Source organism: Festucalex cinctus, chromosome 1, assembly GCF_051991245.1.
Source record: "Festucalex cinctus isolate MCC-2025b chromosome 1, RoL_Fcin_1.0, whole genome shotgun sequence".
NCBI lineage: Eukaryota > Metazoa > Chordata > Actinopteri > Syngnathiformes > Syngnathidae > Festucalex > Festucalex cinctus.
The window spans coordinates 13,220,331-13,241,443 of record NC_135411.1 but is presented as its reverse complement, the minus strand read 5'-3'; the positions used below and the strand labels follow the sequence as shown (position 1 = coordinate 13,241,443).

At 38.8% G+C, this 21,113-nt stretch overlaps 3 protein-coding genes across 4 annotated transcripts in view; 1 reads left to right on the top strand and 2 right to left on the bottom strand.

Annotated features, from left to right (window-relative positions):
- The window catches only part of LOC144016528 (uncharacterized), a 106,207-nt gene that overhangs the window by 11,680 nt on the left and 73,414 nt on the right, over positions 1 to 21,113 (bottom strand). For both annotated transcript variants that reach the window (XM_077517774.1, XM_077517765.1), the window contains exon 4: positions 3,692 to 3,775. In XM_077517774.1, coding sequence (XP_077373900.1) covers positions 3,692 to 3,775 — 84 coding nt within the window. The remainder of the gene's footprint in view (positions 1 to 3,691; positions 3,776 to 21,113) is intronic.
- Positions 5,816 to 7,185, bottom strand: rps28 (ribosomal protein S28). Its single transcript, XM_077517787.1, has 4 exons — positions 7,101 to 7,185; positions 6,756 to 6,803; positions 6,105 to 6,227; positions 5,816 to 5,940 (listed from the first exon to the last, which is right to left on the bottom strand). The coding sequence occupies exons 1-3, from the start codon at positions 7,137 to 7,139 to the stop codon at positions 6,105 to 6,107; spliced, it is 210 nt and encodes a 69-aa protein (XP_077373913.1). The 5' UTR covers positions 7,140 to 7,185; the 3' UTR covers positions 5,816 to 5,940.
- On the top strand, positions 9,047 to 18,592 carry LOC144016516 (potassium voltage-gated channel subfamily V member 2). The gene is made up of 4 exons (XM_077517738.1): positions 9,047 to 9,817; positions 13,276 to 13,909; positions 14,897 to 15,022; positions 17,926 to 18,592. Exons 1-4 carry the CDS (start codon positions 9,291 to 9,293, stop codon positions 18,241 to 18,243), a joined length of 1,605 nt encoding a protein of 534 aa, XP_077373864.1. The 5' UTR covers positions 9,047 to 9,290; the 3' UTR covers positions 18,244 to 18,592.

Genomic DNA, 21,113 nt, shown 5'->3' with positions numbered 1-21,113 from the left:
AGGTAAAAAAACAAAAACAAACAAACTAAAATGGGTCAAAAAGAGATTGACCCAACTACTTGGGTTCAGTTAAACCAAAAAGTTGGGTGAAATGAATAACAAAATCCCACAAAATGAGTGCTTCTGTTCAAAAAATAAATAATTAATAATTGTTTTTGGTATCAAAATTAACACATATAGTAACCCCCCCACCAAAAAAAAAAAAAGTGTGTTTGGTTTATCCTTTTGACCCGACTTTCTGGTTTACATCCATAAACCAAAAAGCTGAGTCAGTCCTTAAAAAAATAAATAAAAAAAATAAATACAAAAATAAATAAATAAAAAAAAGAGTTGTTTTATGGAAAAAATAAAAAAATAAAAAATTGGGTTGTTTATTAAATATTAATTTGCCCTAACTTTTGGTTTAAATACCCAAAATATTGGGTCGGTCCCCCCCAAAAAATGGTTGTTTTGTGGGTTATTCATTTGACCCAACTTTTTAGTTTACATGCACAACCCAAAAAGTTGGGTTGGTCGCAAAAACAAAATAACAACAACAACAACAAAGTTGTTTCATATAATAAATAAATAATAATAAAAAAAACAAAGATTTGTTTGTTGAGTTATTCATTTGACCCAACTTTGGTCTAAATAAATAACCAAAACATGGGTTGGTCCCCCAAAAATGGGTTGTTTTGACCCGACTTAAGTTTTAGGTTTAAAAATATAAACCAAAATGTTGGGTCAGTCCCTTTTTGACCCAATTTGAGTTATTTTTGACCCAACTGCGCCAGTTACTCATCCCCCCCAAATTTTATTAATAAAAATGTTTTTCCAATTTTTGTTTTCATTATTTTGTTAGTTTTCGCTTATGATAATAACCTTGGTTGCTATTCATACAACAGAAGAAGTCAAGGCTTCCTGCAAATCCAGTAATAAACAGAGAAACGTCTGCACCTTGTCAACTTTCCCCTGCTTAATCCAGCAGCACCATCTTCAATAAACTGTGCTAAACTTGCCTAAGCTTGTTTAAGTACTTGGCGGCATACCGTGTCAAATACTGAAGGATAGATTTAAAAAAATAAATAAATAAATAAAAAATCTATGTGAAAGTGAAGAAGAGACAGCAGATATTGCGAAAAGCGTAAACGGGCAATGTCCTGTAGTAACCTCCTGACTTGAGTGCATTAATGGCATCCCATGGGGCCCATTTGCAAAGTTCGGGGCCCTGACCCGAGTCACGGCCCAGTTCCGAGACCTCTCTCCCCTTGGAGGCTCCGTGACGTTCCTGCTGTGCATCCTGTTAGCCAGCATGGGAGAAACAAAAGCTTTATAGTCTCCTGCCAAGTTGCATCAACAGAGCAAATATAGCAAGAGATTATGGAGTCGGTGCAAGTCAAACATGGAACGTTGTGGGGTTATACGATACATGTTCTTACACAATGCTTTCTTACATTCTAATTCAATGCTAATGCTCAGTTTGGAAGGAGATACATCAATTTAATTGAGATGTTTTTGTAATTTGTGCGCTTCATTATCTGTACCATCCATTTTCAACAACACTCGTCCCCATTAGGTTGAACACTTTTTAATGGTCGTATTTTCGCAGATAGACAAAACGGGCGCATCCTCATATTCGTACAATTCATCTGTATTGTACTTTCAATCTTTAAGAACGGTTGTATTTTTAAAAAATTATTAACTTATTCACTCCCAACCATTTTCACTGAAGCAAACCCTATTTTTTTTTTTTTTTTACTGGATTTTAACTGATTTTGCAAGGCCCATAGAATATTGTGTTCTTTTAGGCTACTACAAAAACATGGAACCTACCAAAAGAAAGATTAGAGTCTCTTCTTTCACCAGGAAAAAAAATATATATATTTGTATCTGTTTCCGTTTTGCAGAAATTAGTATAAGAATACAACTAAGTTTCATCATTATTCACAAATCTGTTAAAACACTCGAGAAAAGAGCTTTTTTGCAACATGGCCCTTGTTGATCTCTTATACTCTGCTGCCACCTACTAGCCATTTTTTGTAATAACTACCATTGCTTTAAGCGTTTTCTTTGGTTCAGAGGCTGCATCAAAGCTTTCTGGCAAAAAAAAAACAAAAAAAACGTATAAATACGTTTTTGGAACCATGGCAATTTTTAAAAATATACAGTTTTTAATACATTTTTGGGAGCAAATGAGTTAATGTACAGTTTCAATTCCTGGACGAGCCCCCCGCATTACGTGCTGGAGCACAAATGATGTTAGCCAGGCGGCATTGTGAGAAGGTTGATATTCACACAGGGTTTTGCGTGACACTTAAAATGAGTGGGCATGATTTTGGGAGTTGGGAAAAGAGCATGACACAACAAAAACACAGCAATATACCAATGTAGCTAACGCTCATGAATCCCGTCACTGCCTTAAATCAACACAAATTAAATTTTGAAAGAATGAATTGTCAAATTATGACGAAGGCTACTAACAACGCACAAACACAAAAGACAGCAGTACAAACACACAAAAGCGGCATAGGGACTGACTAAACAAACGCACGGCCAGCCCCGAAACGCAACTGAAAACTTTTTAACTAGGGTGGTTTAATCAGTGCAGCTGGTGGCACATCTGAAACCAATGACTAATCACGGTTGAGTCAGGGGACGAGGGCAACCAATCAGGGAGGAGACGTTGGAGCGTTCCAGTCCACAAACAAAGAATTAAAGTATTTTTTTCTTCAGTGCCACTAGGCGTAAAAGATTTGCGAATCACTGTCTTACAGCAATAATAAACATCCATGGACTGAAGACACAGTGGCCTTGTTCTTTTTTTGATGTTGTGAGGTATAATGTTGCAGATAAGCGTGTGAAAACATGTTTGACTGCTGCTATTTGAGTCCGACCTTGGCAACATGGAGACAAATACGGAGTTGGCCTCGTTTTGTTTTGAGGACGAGTGATGGTGAGGTGTGGAATGAGGATGATGACATAGCTTGGAGTTGTTTGCTAGCAAACTGTTTTTACACAGCCAAGTCTGTTGAATAACCTCAGGCCGATTGTGTTCTTTGGTTTTAAAGTTACATAATGTTGTGAATTATATTGATTGGAATGAGTGTTTGATTTCCAAGTAAGACACAAGTTGGTTGAGAAAACGTTTGCTGGCAAGAACAACCGTTGTCAACGTTTCAGTTCAGTTGGGACACGCTCATATTTTCCATGTTTCAAACACGGTGGGTCAAACTGATTCCAAATAGCTCAACCTGGGTCTCATCTGACCACGGCCCTTTTCTCACGAAACCTTCTCAGAGCTATTTAGATGTTCACTGGGAAACCACACAAAATTATTTCTCACTTGTTGGCTGTTATCTCGTGTTGATTTTCTGGCTGGCGCATTTTCCCGAATCAGCAAATCTTGTTTACTTGCTGTCAGCAAAAACAAGCAAGAGTGTCATGTTAGCGTTAAATACTTTCAAAAAAAAGGACCAAACTTTAAAGACTAGCAAACAAAATCGTTGTCAGGAGGTTTCTGGGTTGCTTGGATGTTATTTATTGATTTCACAAGCCAAGTTGCCATAGTTGGCAACTTTACAGCACTTCAGTCCAAAGTAGGTCAATGTAAGATGGAGAAAAAAGAAAAAAAGAAAAAGCAAAGTGATTAATTCTGAAGGATCCACAAATATGGAGCTGAACATTTTGTGGACAACACACAAGTGAAACTGACCTGCTTTCCTGTTCAAACAACCGCTGGAATCCTTCAAGAGCCTCCAGCTGGAATTCGGACACATTCCATCCTGGTCGCAAACAACTGCAACACATTTGAAATGTCAAACGTCCATATGCGACAAGAGCCTTTTATCAGTATCAGGCACGTTATGCTGCTAATAAACTCAAAGTGTGAGAGGATGCTACATTATTGGGAATACTTTTGAGCATTTATTTGATGTCCTTGGTAACCAGCTGGTCAAGTGTACTAGTACACATGATTCTTGAGCCTCACGAGCAAGCCAATTCAGTACAGTAGTAGAGCAACTATGTCTTATGGGTAATATTCCCCCCCCCCCCCCCCCCCCCCCCCCCCCACACACACACACACACACACTACTGTATGACATTTTTGCACACTAGCATGACAACTAGATAAAAGTTAGGATAACGCTTTATTTTTAGTCAGCAGTGTTTTTTTTTTTTTTTTTGCCTTGGAACTTTGTTGACACAGTCTTTCTTATTGTTGAGTCATGAACACTGACCTTAACTGAGACAAAGGAGGCCCGCAGTTCTTTAGAAGTTGTCTTGGGTTACTTCGTGACTGACTGGCGAATTCTGAGTAAATGTCAATTTCTGGCTAATATGGCTCTCGCGTGTGGTTCGCTGGACGTTTTCGGTAGCTTTTGTTAATCAGTTTGGGCAATCACAGTCCTTCAAGTGAAAAAATAACTTCTTAATTGTGTGTACAGTGAACCCCTGTAAAGTCACAGATTGTTTCTTTGGAAACTTATGCCCCCCTTCTGTCCTAAAATTTTGTCTATCCGTTGCTCTTGTGCTCAGGCCAAAGCAAAAGAATGCCTTTGGCACCACCCAGTGGATTTCTCGGCAGTCATTTAATGCACCTCAAAGGGATACTTCCATCATTGCACCATTTTTAACAGTAAGAATGTCATATTTTGTTGATAATGTGATATCTTCATTATTTTCATTAACAATTAATACCCTTTAAAACACATTTTGAAACTTGCCGTCGACTGAAAATGACACCTCCTGTGCTGAGGAAACGGGCAGCAAACAGTCATCACCCAGTGCTGACCATAACCAGAAAACAGGTGGGCAGTGATTGGTCGTTAACTATATCCTCACACGCACAGGTGATGTCATCTTCAGTCGACAGCAAGTGGAAAAATGTTTTTAACGGTATTTATTTTCAACATGAAAAATAATGTTATCAAATGAATTCTGGACAAAATATGAACTTTTTACTGCTAAAAATGGATCAGTAAAGTATCCCTTTAAAAAGTGACAGCATGTTTCTGCGTCTTTCTCAATGCAACTCCTAAAGGTCGGTATAGATAAATGTACTGTTATAAATTTTCCAACATTTATCCAGTCGTTCAATGGTTCAAAACGAGCCCATTTCAGAGGCAAGAATTAGGCTGTGTAAGGGCAGCTCTAAATCTTTATTCTTGAGGTATGTCACGGACATGTGAAGACCTGAGACATGTTGAAAATATCTGATGTAATATGTAAAATTATAGCTATAAGTTTAAATACTAAGTAGAAATCACCAGTAGTACAAGTTTGATAAAAATAAGTTTGGCAGAATAATGCTGACCTCTGCTGGGTAAGAGGAGAACTGCACAGACAAGCTGAGGGTTTTAAATTCGTTGATTGACCACAATGATTTCTATTATCTTTTAAAATGTATTTTCCTCTGACCTATACGGAAATATTGCTAATACACGATCATATTGGCAATGTTGTTTCAAATTAAAATCTCAAGTTTCCATTCCTGTCACCCACATATGACTCTGCTAAGTTCTATTTTTTCCCCAGCAATTTCGAACCATAAAATTCTATTGGGTGTGAAAAAAAACAAAAAACTTCACCCCAAATAGCTCACAATCAGTGCACCTCAGCTTTCTTTTTATAGGCTGAAGACATCGGATACATTACGTTTTGAAGACTCCAAAGCTATGTTTAGAACTAATTACATTTTCTGTTTATAAATTTGCATACAGGATTAGTAATGTTGGCAGATGCATTCTTATGCAAGACTGTAATATGCTCAAATAAGTAAGTAAGTGTCAAGCAGTAGACCAGCAAATGTGTATAAACAAAAAAAGGCTTGAACATCTTTCTCTCAATGACCACATTTATTTGAAAAACATTTTAACAAGCGAGTTGTCAGCCTTGGCATGTGAAATTTGACAGAGTCATCTGCCCCACAGCGTCCAGGCAGCACCACAACTTGAGTGGGCTCTGTGGGGGGACGAAAAAGAGCAGTCAGAACATCAACCGAGATGTGAGACAATAACTGTTATCACATATGAGCAGATTTGTAACTGAGCCAGATAAACAACAAGCCATGCCAAACGATACACCAAATTATATTAATTGAACTGTGTATGTTGCAGTGAGATCACCTATCGCAGCCTCCTGGCTTCTCTTTCAGACTCCAGAAGCGTCAGCACATCTCCTTCCCTGACTGGGCCCTTCACGTTCCTGATGATTGAACGGTTGCTGTCGTCCATGAACTCAACACGGACCTAGGAAGACGGAACATTCATTCGAAAAAAGGCCCAACATTTTCTGGACGTTTTTGTGCTATAGGGCCATATTTTATTTATTTATTTTTAACAATAACGGAATTTTTCATTTTTATTTTTTAAGATGGGGGGCAACTGTATATACAATATGTAAAATTATGGGCAATTTAGAGCCAAGCTTTGCTATGACAAAACTTGCAAAATAGATGAGGCTTGATACAAGATCTATTACTGAACGAATACACTGACATTATGCTGTTACATAAACATTGTTTTGGTGTAAAAGTAATTTATAAAACGATTGTGGGTTCATCAATCCGAACACTTTTTTTTAAAACGAGAGCTACAGTTGTCACTATCATAAGTAAGCAATTGCTCATCGAAACCAGCAATAGAATATTTAGCGCTACTGTCAGAATATAACATTTTCCAGAGCCAGCCACTTGTGAATATTGATCGGCCGATATTAGCAAACCGTATTAAAAATGGCTGAACCCAACATTTTAGCCTCAAAATACAGTAGCATACCTGTGTACATTGTCCCTGGGAGCCCGTTCTTCCAAGTACCCTGGTAACCTGGAATTTTCAAACAAACATTAATCACATCATACTCACAAAACGATTTAGAAAAATACAAGACCGGAAACCTCTAGTCAACATCGACGTTTAAAACCGTTAGCTTAGCATTTCAAGTTAGCACTCGGACCGACAGGCCTTCGTAACTGGAAGAAGAGTCGAGAGGAAGGCTGACTAATTCAGTCAAACGGGGTCGTTTAACTCCAAAATTTCGGTTCTTTGTCGAAAATTAGGCTATATATGACATGTATATTATCGTGAAATGGACAAATCACACTTAAATTTAGCTTTTCTTACTCTTGCGAGCTTAATCGGCTGCACGCGGCTGGCGTCCATGTTGGCTGATTCGACCGGAAAGGACGTCACAGAAAAGGCGGAAGTACTAAAACAAAACGAAAAGTGTTTTTTTTTTTTTTTTTTTTTTACAATAGTGCACATTTGTGAAAACACGAGTCTAAATAAAAAATGTAGCCAAAAAAAATTGCTATTAAACAGTAGACGTACAATTCTGCACTACACTCGCTCACCTGAAGGATGTGCACTTACTTTTATGTACAACACAATACAAGCGCTTGACCCTACAACTCAAAATTTCCCCTCTCAAAAATGAGTTCTAAAGTATTCTGTCAATAATAATTATAACAACAACAATAACAATAACAATAATAATAATAATAATAACAACAACAACAGAGGGCAGCACGGTGGATGACTGGCACATCCGCCTCCCAGTACTGAGGATACAAGATTGAGTCCAGGCTTTGGCCTTCCTGGGTGGAGTTTGCATGTTCGCCCCGTGCCCGCGTGGGTCTTCTCCGGGTCCTCCCACATCCCAAAGACGTGCATGGCAGGTTAATTGGGCACTCTGAATTGTCCCTGGGTGTGCTTGTAATGTGAGTGGTTGTTCGTCTCTGTGTGCCCTGTGATTGGCTGGCAACCAGTTCAGGGTGTACCCCACCTAGTGCCCGAAGCCATCTGGGATAGGCTCCAGCACCCCCGCGACTCGTGAGGAATACGTGGTTAAGAAAATGGATGGATGGATAATAAAATAGTTCTATAAGTGTGCTGTATTCAAGTAATATTATTTTGAAAAAAAGTGTACAGAACGATTAGAGATTTAAAAAAAAAATACAAGTGTACATATGGCATATAGTTATCTCCATGTGACATCCGCATTGTACTGCATTTACAACATTTACAACATAGGCATTTTTTTTTTTATTTCATACACATTTCTTTGTTGAGCAATCACAGCTCATATGTATCAGAATGTTAAATTTTACATTTTGTTACATTTTATATTTTGAAAGTTAGGATACTTGGATTTTATATTTAAAAAGTCTACGCATCCTATTCAAAAGCAGGTTTTTGAGCTAGGTTAAAGAGAGAGAGAGAGAGAGAGAGAGAGAGAGAGAGAGAGAGAGAGAGAGAGAGAGAGAGAGAGAGAGAGAGAGAGAGAGAGAGAGAGAGAGAGAGAGGAAGGGAGAGAGACCAAGATAACCCATTTTTTTCAATGATGCCTTTGAACAATATCTCACTGATGTCTGGAACTTGAAGTTCTCCCTAGTGTGGATTGGAACATGGCTTGTGCTGTAAGATGTGTCTACACACACACACAAAAAAACAACAACAACGGGAAAACCATAATAGAACCGGCATTACTCAGAGGTCCTTTAAATGGTAACAGACACGTGATGACTCCCATCTAAAGAAGTTTAATTCTGATTGGTTAATTTTGAACACACCCACATCCGCAGCTATACAAGGGTGTGCACACTTGTGCAACCACATTATTATCACAGTTTATTTTTAAATATAAATGTTTTGTAAATGCTCAAGTTTGAATGACAAGCTATTGATTTTACAAAGCATTACAAAGCATTTTGGATTACTGTAGTGCGGAACGGCATTTCATAATACTGAGAACTGTTAAATTCATTTTCAAGATTTAAATCAACCAATTAACAGCAAGAGAGTATTCGCATTCATTTTAAAGGCAGTGCAAGGATTATTGTGACGCTTAACTTTTGTTTTTTTTTTCAGATTCATGGTGAATACTCACAAATATGTCTTTGAGAAACATATATGATACAAGCTACTGAGCAGGATCTACTTCATCATTAGTATTGACTTGGAGGTTTCGTTAGTCGAGCAACACCATCATCGCAACACTCTCGTCTTCGTCAGATCTCCAAGCCTTAAATCGCAACACTAATCCCCGTGAACAGTATTTTTAACTTGCGTTTGGACAGAATGAGCAGCAATAGGATTAGAGAATCAGTGAGGCGGCTGAATCCCCAACTCATGCGGCTCATCTTCTTGCATGCTGAGAGACCAGCGCTGCAGCTTTTTCAACCTGTAAGCGTTTTCTCACCCCACGGCAGCTTTAAATGGCCATTCTGTGGAATATTGCTGGAGTTGTTATCTGCTGACTTCGTCTGTGGAATTCGGTTCGTTCGGTTGAAGGCGCTGTGAGGAGCCGCCACCATGGAGGTTATAAAACCCAAATTGAAAGTGCTGAAGAAGCGGCGCTCGAGTCTCTTTGCTACGATGAAACGGGAAAAGAGCCTTTCGCAAAGCATTGAGGAGCAAGAGGGCGAGTTCCCTTTTTCTCAGGACAGTTCTGTGAAGTTGTGGACTTCCATGGACAACCTGGACACACCGGACGGGCAGAAAGCGGCGAGCCAAGACGCATCCAAACTGAGGAAACCAAACATTGTGAACCTCAACGTGGGCGGGAAGGTGTTTCACATCCCCAAACATCTGGTCCTGCGACACCCGAAAACCAGGATTGGAATCTTGGCCCTGTGTGAAGATCCGGCCAAGCGTCTGACGCTTTGCGACGATTACAACGTCCTGAACAATGAATTCTTTTTTGACAGGGACCCAATGTTTTTCCACTATATCTTCCACTATTACTGCAGCAATGTCTTGTGGGTGATGGACAGTCTCTGCCCTGTCAATTTCGAGGAAGAGATGGCTTTTTGGGGGCTGAAACTGAAGGACACGGCCAGGTGTGGTATTCGTTATATCGTCGCTGTCCTGTGAAAAACACTTGTGTTCATTTTTTTATTTGTTTATTTATTTACATTTTTTGGGATGGCCGCATTCAGTTTCATCTTATAAATGTAAAAATGTAAAAACAATAAAAATAAATAAATAAATAAATAAAAAAAAGACACAAATGTACATATGTGGGGCTTCTATCCACCCATTTTTAATCAAATTTTTAAGAAATGCAAAAATAAACCTGATTGGAAATGCTAGAAATTCGAAAAAGGTCTCAAAATTTGCAAAAAAAAAAAAAAAAAGTACGCTCAGTGGGGTGGATTTTGAAGCATATCGAAAAAAAGGAAAATGCGAAATTTGGCTATGCAAACAAGTTTTGCGAATAAACGTTGCAAGAATTGCGACGTCGCACGTTTTGACCGAATATTATGTCGCACGTACATTTGTAGCACCGATCGTTTGTAGGCACAAAGTAATGGCGGACGATAAAGTAAGGTATGTTTGGGGGGGGGGGGGGGTTTGGTGGGGGGGCGGAATGACGAAGCAAAAATCTTTTTGGAATTAATTAAAGAAGCAAATAGTCAAGCACATTTAGATGGAAAACAGCAAAGAAACTCATACGACACCGCACGGCGCAGTCACTTCCTGTTTTTGTTCTTCTTCTTTTAAATTACTGGTGGAACACATCTGTCAATGGTGTATACCGCCACCTTCAGAGGCGGAGTCCAATCTCAATATTCGCAACAGAACCGATGGAAACGGGCACAAGTCGCATGTCTGTTTTGCACATTTTCAGTAAATTTACTGAACAAAATTCGAAACAATTGGATGGAAACAGCTGTATTATACAGAAGAATTCTATTCAAGGATCAAAGAAGGCTATTAGAACAGTCTATCAGACTGTACATATATTTTGTATTTGATGATTTTGCATTCATTCCAATATATTTCTCAAGTAAATATCTGTTACAAGCTTGTAGAAAAAAAATAGACGCAGAAGTAGAAAAATGTGATTTGCGATTAATTAGTCATTGACTCTAAATATATTTTCTATTGATGATTTTACATTAATTCCAATATTTTACTCATGTAAATATCTGCTACTAGCTTTGTAGAAAAAAAGGTAGAAGCAGAAGTAGAAAAATGTGATTTTTTTGGTGATTAATCAAAATTAATTATGGAAAATTGTGTGAGTAGTTAGTGAAAACAAAATTGAATCCCTTGACAGCACTATAAAAAATGCACAACCATCCCTTTTCTATACCGATTATCCTCATTGGGGTCAAGGGTGAGCTGGAGACTTTCCCAGCTGACTTTGGGCGGGAGGAGGGGTACTAACCTTGACTGGTCACCAACCAGTCCCATCTAAGCACAATTTAGAGTCCTCAGTTGGAACAGTGGTTACTAGGGGTGTTAAAAAAAATCGATTCGGCGATATATCGCGATACTACATCGCGCGATTCTCGAATCGATTCAATAATAGGCAAAATCGATTTTTATTTTTTTTTTATTTTTTATTTTTTATTTTTAGGATTCACACCTTAAGCATGGAAGAATGTTATATGAACGGAACATTAAGCCTTAATATTTTATTTTAAGGCTGTTTAAACATGAAACAGATTACAACCTCTATAAGACTGAAATTTCAGATAAATAAATAATACATTTTCATATAAATCTTACACTCTACAAGCTTACTGATTAGTATTTTCTAAATTTGAATGAAAAAAAATCGCAACAATCGACTTAGAAATTTGTATCGGGATTAATCGGTATCGAATCGAATCGTGACCTGTGAATCGTGATACGAATCGAATCGTCAGGTACGAGGCAATTCACACCCCTAGTGGTTACTGTTCAAGAGAGATCTTAAAACTGTCCAGTGAACTGCACAAGCGAGCAGTTGCCGGTCTTTGAAGGGTCATGCAGGAGTCTTGAAACAGTGAGATAGTCCAAGTCATATATAGCACAGTTGGGATTGTGTTCACGGGAAGTTTGAAACAGTCCCAGAACTGTCTGTGTTTCCACAATTGCACAGGTTCCCGCAGAAACATGTAGCTATTGTTCTTTGAAGGGTCATAGGGGAATCTCGAAACAGTACGAGTCCAAGTTCTGTCCAGTAGTCTTTGAAGGTTTATGGGGAATCGAAACAGTCGGAGTCCTACTTCCATCCATCCATCCATCCATCCATCCGTCCGTCCGTCCGTCCGTCCGTCCATCCATCCATCCATCCATCCATCCATCCATCCATCCATCCATCCACAGATTCCCACACAAACATGTAGGCTACCTGTTGGTCTTCGAAGGGCCATGTGGGAATCTCGAAACAGTAAGAGTCCAAGTTATGTAGCGTATATGTGCATTTTTATGGGAGAGTGGCGTTGATGGGTGAGCTTGAAACATGGGGGAATCTCGAAACAGTGAAAGAATTAGGGATTGGCGAGTACCGATATCGGGTATCGGTATCGGGCCGATACCAGCCTTTTTTCAAGTACTCGAGTACTTGTGACCCCGATGAGTTGGAGGAGGGGGGGGGACGTTGAGTGAGTCCTCCTTGCCTGTAGCTGGCGCTACCCTGCAGCAGTTTAACACCATGCCAAATCATGATGACCACTTCCTGTTTACCACTTCCTGTTTTCGACAATAATGAACCCACGAGTATCGGAGCATGTCTGCGTTTTTCACCAAAACTTCACCGGTTTGGAAATACTTCAAAATTGACAGCCAACTTTACAACAAACACTGCAGAAGACGGATTATTTTTGTTTAAAAATATCTTTGAGTGATTATTATTATTTTTTTTAAATAAAAATGTACTACTGGTATCGGCACTTGGTATCGGTTTCGGTGAGTAGTGAGGGTCTGAGTATCGGTATCGGTCTGAAAAAAAAGTGGTATTGAACATCCCTAGAAAGAATAAAAGATAAGAAACGTTAATCATATTGAGAGGACTGAAACAGATGCGAGATCAGCACCTGTAAAAACAAGTACCTCAATGTAGCTAATAAAAATACACTCAATCTTTTATAAAAACTGTATCAGAATCAGCATTGGCCTCAAAATAGCCATATTGATCATATTGTCTTTTATTATATTTTTATTATTATTATTATTTTATTTTTATTTTCATATTGATCATATTGTCTTTTATTATATTATTATTATTATTATTATTATTTTATTTTTATTTTCGTATTGATCATATTGTCTTTTATTATATTATTATTATTATTATTATTTTATTTTTATTTTCATATTGATCATATTGTCTTTTATTATATTATTATTATTATTATTATTTTATTTTTATTTTCATATTGATCATATTGTCTTTTATGATATTATTATTATTATTATTATTTTATTTTTATTTTCATATTGATCATATTGTCTTTTATTATATTTTTAGACAACAAAGTGACACAATAAAATGGACTTCCTTCCACGTTCTTGCTCTTCTCAGGTGTTGCCGTATTCTGTTTGAGGAGAAGGTGGACGACATAAGAGACCAACTGAAGGTCAACCAGGAGCTGCTGGACGAGATCAAGCCCCACCAGGACGACGAGGGCTACAAGACCATGTTTCTCGGCAGCTTCCGCAAGAGTCTCTGGGACCTGATGGAGAACCCGTACTCTTCCATGCCAGCCAAAGCCTTCGCGGTGTTTTCCAGTCTCTTTGTGCTCATCTCCATCGTCTCCATGACGATGAACACGGTGAAAGAACTGCGGCAATACAAGCTGGCCGGCAAAACCTACATGGAGTGGGTGGAGATCGCCTCCATCCTTTTCTTCACCTTGGAGTACTTCCTGCGCTTGCTCACCACGTCCGACATCAAACATTTTGTCAAGAGCGCCCTCAACTTTGTCGACATCGTGGCCGTCATGCCCTACTTCATCCAGATCATGTTCGAGGTGTTTGTGATCGACGCCGAGGACATGAGCGCCCAAGAAGATTTGAAGGCCATGGCGAGGGTCAGCAAAGTCAGCAAGGTGCTCAAGGTTGTCAAGCTGATGCGCATCTTCCGGATCCTCAAGCTGGCACGTCACTCGACCGGCATGAGGGCCTTTGGGTTCACCATTCGGCAATGTTCGGAGCAGGTAGGACGCGACGCGAAACGGCCGCCGCGGGAAACGATACAATTTCATGTCATTGTGTGTCTTATATAATCGATACTAGGGATGTAACGATATCCAAACATCACGATACGATATTACCACGATATGAAAGTCACTAGGGGTGTGAATTGCCTAGTACCTGACGATTCGATTCGTATCACGATTCATACCTCACGATTCGATACCGATTAATCCCGATACGAATTTATAAGTCGATTGTTGTGATTTTTAATTTTTTTTTTTTTACTCAAATTTAGAAAATACTAATCAGTAAACTTGTACATGTACACTGTAAGATTTGTATGAAAATGTATTTATTCATCTGAAACTTCAGTCTTATAACTGTGAGCCACTGTATTGAACAAACAGGTTGTAATTCGGCCACCTGTTGAATCCATTCGAGAATTGCGCGATGTAATATCGCGATATATTGCCGAATCGATTTTTTTTAACACCCCTAAAGGTCACGATATGATAATTATCACGATATCGTGGGGGGTTTGTCCATATTTAAAAAAGGTCACAATATTGTAAAAAAAAAAAAAAAAAAAAAAAAAAGAGCTCATACTAAAATAAGCAAAATATTGTATACATAACAGCAATGCATATAAACCACCTACAATCGCTAATAACGATATTGAGGCACTTACTTGCTAATGCAAGCACACATTGATCGTTTCACAAGCAAATTTACGTTCCCCTTCACCTGACAATTAGCATTAAACATAGGCCAAAACATCCCTAATGAAAATTAAATTGCACTAATAAACTAGCCACTAGAGGGTGCTAGAACTGCACAAATGGAAATCAACGCGAGTTTTTTTTTTAACAGATGTGTTCCTTTTAAATATTGTGAACATGGCGGCGACGATATTGTGGCAGTTTTAATATCACGATATCACGATATTGCCCTTATCGTTACATCCCTAATCGATACTGAACAATTATTATCCGATGATTGTCTTTTAGGTGTGTTGTCTGTTTCTCTTCATCGCCATGGGCATCTTCACCTTCTCAGCTCTGATGCATTCAGTGGAAGTGGACCAGCCTGGAACGCCGTTCAGCAGCATCCCAGATGCCTGGTGGTGGGCAGCGGTAAGAATCATTTACAGTGTTGCCTCGTTTATCTCGGGTGTTGTTCCACAAAGTACCCGTGACAATGGAAATCCACATTAATTAAAAAAAAAAAATCCTGTTAATTATTTATGTTTTTTCGTTTATTATAAATGCTTTTTTTAATTCATCATATCCTCCTGACTACCAGGAAAAAAAAATCTTGTCCAATCATGTTTATTTTGATATTCCCAATTCTTTGTGAAGTAACTGGAATACTACAAAAGAACATTTTTTGGAAAAAAAAAACAAAGTTTTATATTTTTAAGCTATGTTGTGTCCACTACAGAGGACATTTTTTAAAAACTTAAATGCTAGGCTCAAATACAGTTATAATAATTCAAACAATAGTTTAACGTGTTCTTAAGAATCTTGTAAAAAACATGCTAACAACATTTAAAGCCTAAATTTGTAAATTTGTTTGTAAAGTGTTATACACTTACTTTTCCCCTTCCCTAAAAAGTGCTTGAACTGAGGGAAGCCATTTACTTTTATGATGCAATCAAAGGTAGCAAAGCCCCACCCCTACACATTTGGTATCATTGGAATGCTCTGAATGTCCTCTATAGAGCACAAAAGGAGTTATTCAACCGTATGCACTGGGTGGGAGATATTCAGGTTTAAAAGGGTCCACTACAGAGGCCAAATTTGAATTGCTGGTAGTCAGGAGGATATATGTTCTTTTTTTCATTTAAATAGATTTTTCTTCCCTTTAAAAGTATGTTCTTTTTTATCTTATTTTTTTAAATTTACTTATTACAGTATACAGCACGGTATATATATTTTTTCATTTATCATATATATATATATATTTTCATTTTGGTATGATTTTTAGTTTATTATGAATGCTTTTTCATTCATCATTTATGATTTTTAACTTTTTTTTTTTCCATTTACAGACTTTTTTTTTTTTCCATTTCCGCTTACTCCTCACAAGAGTCGCGGCATTAAAAGTATGTTTTTTTTTTTATTTACTTGTTATACCTGTGCTGACTTCATAGCAGGTGGCTCCCATTTTGAGCTAAAACAAATAAATAAATAAATCTAATGATTTTATCATAACAAACAGCTTGGTTCTATGAGACTGAGCGTGTAAAATTTGTCAAAGTCTCACATTGCCATATGTCATTTATTTTGTTTACATATAAGGCTTCCTTGTGTTGCTAAAATTCTGCTTTTAGTCCTCCTCCCTACCCCCCTTTCATTCAGGGACTTTTTTTTTTCAGGACCAGTGGCAGCTGTTGCTTATGTACTGCGTGTCTAATCCTGTGTGATACAGTCTGGTGTGACTCAGTGATTACTTCTGAAGGAATTTGCAACTCATTCCTAAAAAGTTCATCAACTTTTCAGCAGTTAAAATCACCAATCCGTCCGTAATAACTGATTTTGCCGTTTGGAGTTGGCAGTTTGCTGATTTATTTATTTTTTTAAAGTACGTTTGACACTGGCAGCACTATTAGGATTAGCAAAGTTGCCTGTTAGGACAAAGAGCCTGTGGCGTGTTGTCAACACTCAGATACAAGCGACGAGTGAGCTCAATCGCAGACTGGATTTAATTTCTGAGCTCCTTTGCAAGATGGAAAACAACATGGAGCAGTTAGCGGCTCACCTTGAAAAAATAAACACAAAATCAGCTAATTGATGACCATTGAGAGGTCCGGGCAGAGACTTAAGGCTGACTGAAAGTGAAATCAGCCTGATCTAAAAGCTTCTGTTATTTTGTCTAGGCCTTGAGGAAGCCATTTTGTCTTTCCTGGAGTTTTTACCCCCTTATCTCCCTTACCCTTCCGTCTGCTGTGCTACATGACCCTATAAGGACTTACGAGGTTGTCCCCACAGCAAGGAGACGATGTGTTTCAGCGAACGGGCCGTGGAACCTATACTTCCACATACAATGCAATACATACCCTTACTATCAATGCCTATTGTCAGATACCTCACCCCTTGCGTTTCTTTGTTTGCCTCTGTTGTTTTTTCTGCATTATTGCGACATGCTAGATAGCTACATCCCAAAAATGCATTATCATTCAGAAAGTCCTACTTTAGAGCGCCCCGTTGTCAGCCGTGAGTGCACGCATGTCTGACAAAGTGGTGGAAGAGGTAGAAGAGGGGCATCTGGAGGGGATTTTCCGTATTTTCCGCACCATAAGGCGCACCGCATTATAAGGCGCACCTTCAATGAATGACATATTTTAAAACTTTTTCCATATATAAGGCGCTACAGTAGAGGCTGGGGTTACGTTATGCATCCATTAGATGGTGCTGCGCTAAAGGGAATGCCAACAACAGTCAGATAGGTCATCCATCCATCCATCCATTTTCTTGACCGCTTATTCCTCACAAGGGTCGCTGGGGCTGCTGGCGCCTATCTCAGCTGGCTCTGGGCAGTAGGCGGGGGACACCCTGGACTGGTTGCCAACCAATCGCAGGGCACACAGAGACGAACAACCATCCACACTCACACGCACACCCTAGGGACAATTCGGAGCACCCAATCAACCTGCCATGCATGTCTTTGGAATGTGGGAGGAGTCAGATAGGTCAGTCAAACTTTATTAATAGATTACAAACCAGCTTTCTGACAACTCCATTCACTCCCAAAATGAATAAACAGCTGTTTTCTTATTTTCTCTGAGGTAAATTATTAGTATTAGCTAGGGATCCAAGATGGCGGGATCTTCTGCGCATGCGCGTCACCGATCGTGCAGGGTCACCGATAGCGTCTTGACAGCGAGCAGTGAGACCTGTTGCGGCTCAATAGTGATACATATATAAGGCGCACAGGATTATAAGGTGCATGGTCAGTTTTTGAAAAAATTGAAGGCTTTTAGGTGCGCCTTATAGTCGTGAAAATACGGTAGCTAAGATTTCTCCTCTTTGTTTAGGTGAGCATCTCCACTGTGGGCTACGGAGACGTGGTCCCCATCTCCTATCTGGGGCGCTGCGTTGCCTTTGGCTGCATCTCCTTCGGCATCATCCTCAACGGCATGCCCATCTCCATCCTCTTCAACAAGTTTTCCGACTACTACGCCAAACTGAAGGAGCAAGAGTACACCTATTCAAACACCGAGCGCACCTTCCAGCTCCGGAGACGTCTGCAGAACAAGTGCAACAGCTGCCTGCAACCGCAGGTGGAGGACTCCGACGATGAGGTCCACTATCGGCCCAGTGGAAGGCAGACTACTTTCGAGGCGGAAGAGTAGGGAAAAAAAAAAAAAGGCAGCCGGATTGCGACCTCACTAACAATAAATGGCCTTAATTAAGACGCGTGGGTCTCGAAAGTGTAAAAGCCACATCTGCTTGCTGTTTCATGGAGAAGGTGCATTATGAACAATACAGATGAGGAAGTAAAGACAACTACCAGATAAATACTGGTGCTATGTTCCAAAAATACAAAGAAGCTCACACGTGTAAATATGTAAATAATAATGGCGATATGCAAAGGGAAGGTTGACATAACTTGCTGTCATTGACATATTATTAAAGAAGACATATTTAAGGAAAAGGGTTCCATTTTGTTTGGTCAGAAATTACATAGTATTTTCAACTGTTTTTCACACACACACACACAAAAAAGAACAAATCTGCAATGGTGGGCGTGTCAATAAATTTTCAATTCAAGCCAAACCAAACTATAATCGTCAAAACTTCAAAATTATTTTAACCACACTTCCGTCATTACTAAATTAGATTTTGTCAGAATTATTTTCCGCTTGACATTGTCTCGTACTATTCTTTCCATCTCTAATGTTGCCCCCATATAGTAGGTGCGTAACTGCCCTGATTATTGCCCCGCATGGCTAATGTTTAACCTTTTAAAGACCCCTCAGCTGTCCAACAAGCTTCCTGATGTAAAATGGTGCACCAAAGGACTCCTTAGCTGTCTAACAACCTGCCTGATGTAAAATAAACAAACCGAGCACCAGTGTTGGGAATAGTAGCTGAAGTAACTAGTAACTAAAAGGTATAATATTACTTATTGCCAGCAGTGTAATGAAATTATTTCATATTTTGAGTAATAATTAGTAGTGTTGTTCCGATACCGTTTTTTTGGCTCCCGATACTGATACCGATACCCAGCTTTGCAGTATCGGCCGATACCGATACCATACCGATACTTAAGTTTTTTTTTTCCTCAACATGAAAAAGCTGTCCTGCCATTGGTTCAGAGCATTCAAAGGCCAATAGGATATCTTAGATCGGCATGCAGTGAACATGTCACATACCAGTGAATGTCGTGCACCAGCAAGACACAAAATGCTGCATCCAAAATTATATATTAGCGTTGGAATTAATGGTATCGGCATGTTACTTGTGAGTAGTCACCGATACCGATACCACTGTTTTAATGCAGTATCGGCACCTCTAACGATACCAGTATCGGTATCGGAACAACACTAATAATTAGTGGTGTCAGTTAATTACATTTTTTAATCGTAATTAATCGCATGACTGTAATAGTTAACTCACGATTAATCGCAAGTTTTACGTCTGTTGTAAATGTACAATAAAATATTTTTTCCAAGTTTTCATACACTTGTTAACATAAAAGTGGACAAAAAAACGTTAAAACTAATCGAAACATGCTGCATTTTTTAGTCAGCGACAAAGTAATTTCATAATCATGCATAAATTTGAGTTAAAACTAAAAAGATGTACTGTACTGTGAAAAACGAGTGTGATATTGATTTGTGTTGAGGTCATTTTTCTGCCACTAGATGGCATCATTGCATTTGTAAGACGGTGTCAGATCAGCACATTTTTCTTTTCATTTTTTAGAGCGATCTAAACTTTAATATGAAGTAACTTGTGCGAAACTCTGCACATTTTAAAAATTGTAAAATACAACTTGACCCCAGTCTGCACAAATATATGCATTATTATGAAATTTATTACTGCTAAAATTTTTTACATGGACGTGCCGGCTGCGTTGTGACTGGAATTCCCCCAGTAGACGCTTTCCAAGTAAGGGGGCGGTCATTAATCACGTGTTTGAAAAAAAATTGGGCCATTAAAGTAACTTTAAATGAACTCAAAAAGAATGCGCCAATTTTGACAAGCCTAGTAATAATATTACATTTACTTATTTTTTTCAAAAGTCGTTGTTACTATTTTCATTCCGACCTGACACGGAAGTGATTCATTCCGCAATGCTTCATCAATCAATTTTTAGAAGTTACCCATCTTTCGTTAGTTTTCAACAAAATGGGCGTTAATATTGAAGGAAGGCCCACCTCTGTAAATTTGGTGACTTTTTGTGGCATTATTGGAGAATTCTGGTGATTATGAGAGTTCCCCAAAAGCAGTGGACATAAAGTATGCTCATCTAAAAGTAAAATTCAAGTCAGTATAGTACAGATACCTGATAAATATGTTTACGTATACAGAAATCAGTGTTACTTCCAACCACTGCAAAATAGAATATAACTTTTGCCATGAGGGTCAAAAGATGCGTGTTGACACGCGTGACAATTACAATGTTATTCTCTTGTGGCATCTTACATCACAACTTGCGTGGGTCAAAAGTGGGAGTGCAGGAGCCACAGGGTATGTGTGTGTGTGTGTGTGTGTGTGTGTGTGTGTGTGTGTGTGTCAGTGGCCGCCATGTCTAACAGTGTAATTTTTGTTGTCAAGGATTACTGGGATTTGCACTCGCGCCTCCCTCCTGGCCAGACAAGGACAAAGCGTAATCATTGAGCCGTGCTATTCTTGTAGCACACGTGAATTGTCTGAGCAAATGTCTACTATTCTATGCTGTATTTTCCTTTTGTAGTATATAAACTGCTTTTATTTTTCAGTGTTACAGTCCATATGGTACATTACATGGTTGATGTGTAAGTAGTTGGCGTAATCCCAACGTGCTCCATATACAGCAGTTGCTGTGGAGGTGCCAAAAGTGAGTTTGGGCCAACACCTTGCGCTGTGCTGCTGGCTGTGTTGCCTCCTGTCATAAGTTCATTAAGCCACTTAAGAACGCAAAGTGTCACTGAGCAAAGATGCAGGACCATCTGCTTATCGTATTGGCCACAACCAGACAGAACAGTTTCTAAACAGTTTCTCATGTAGGACAGAA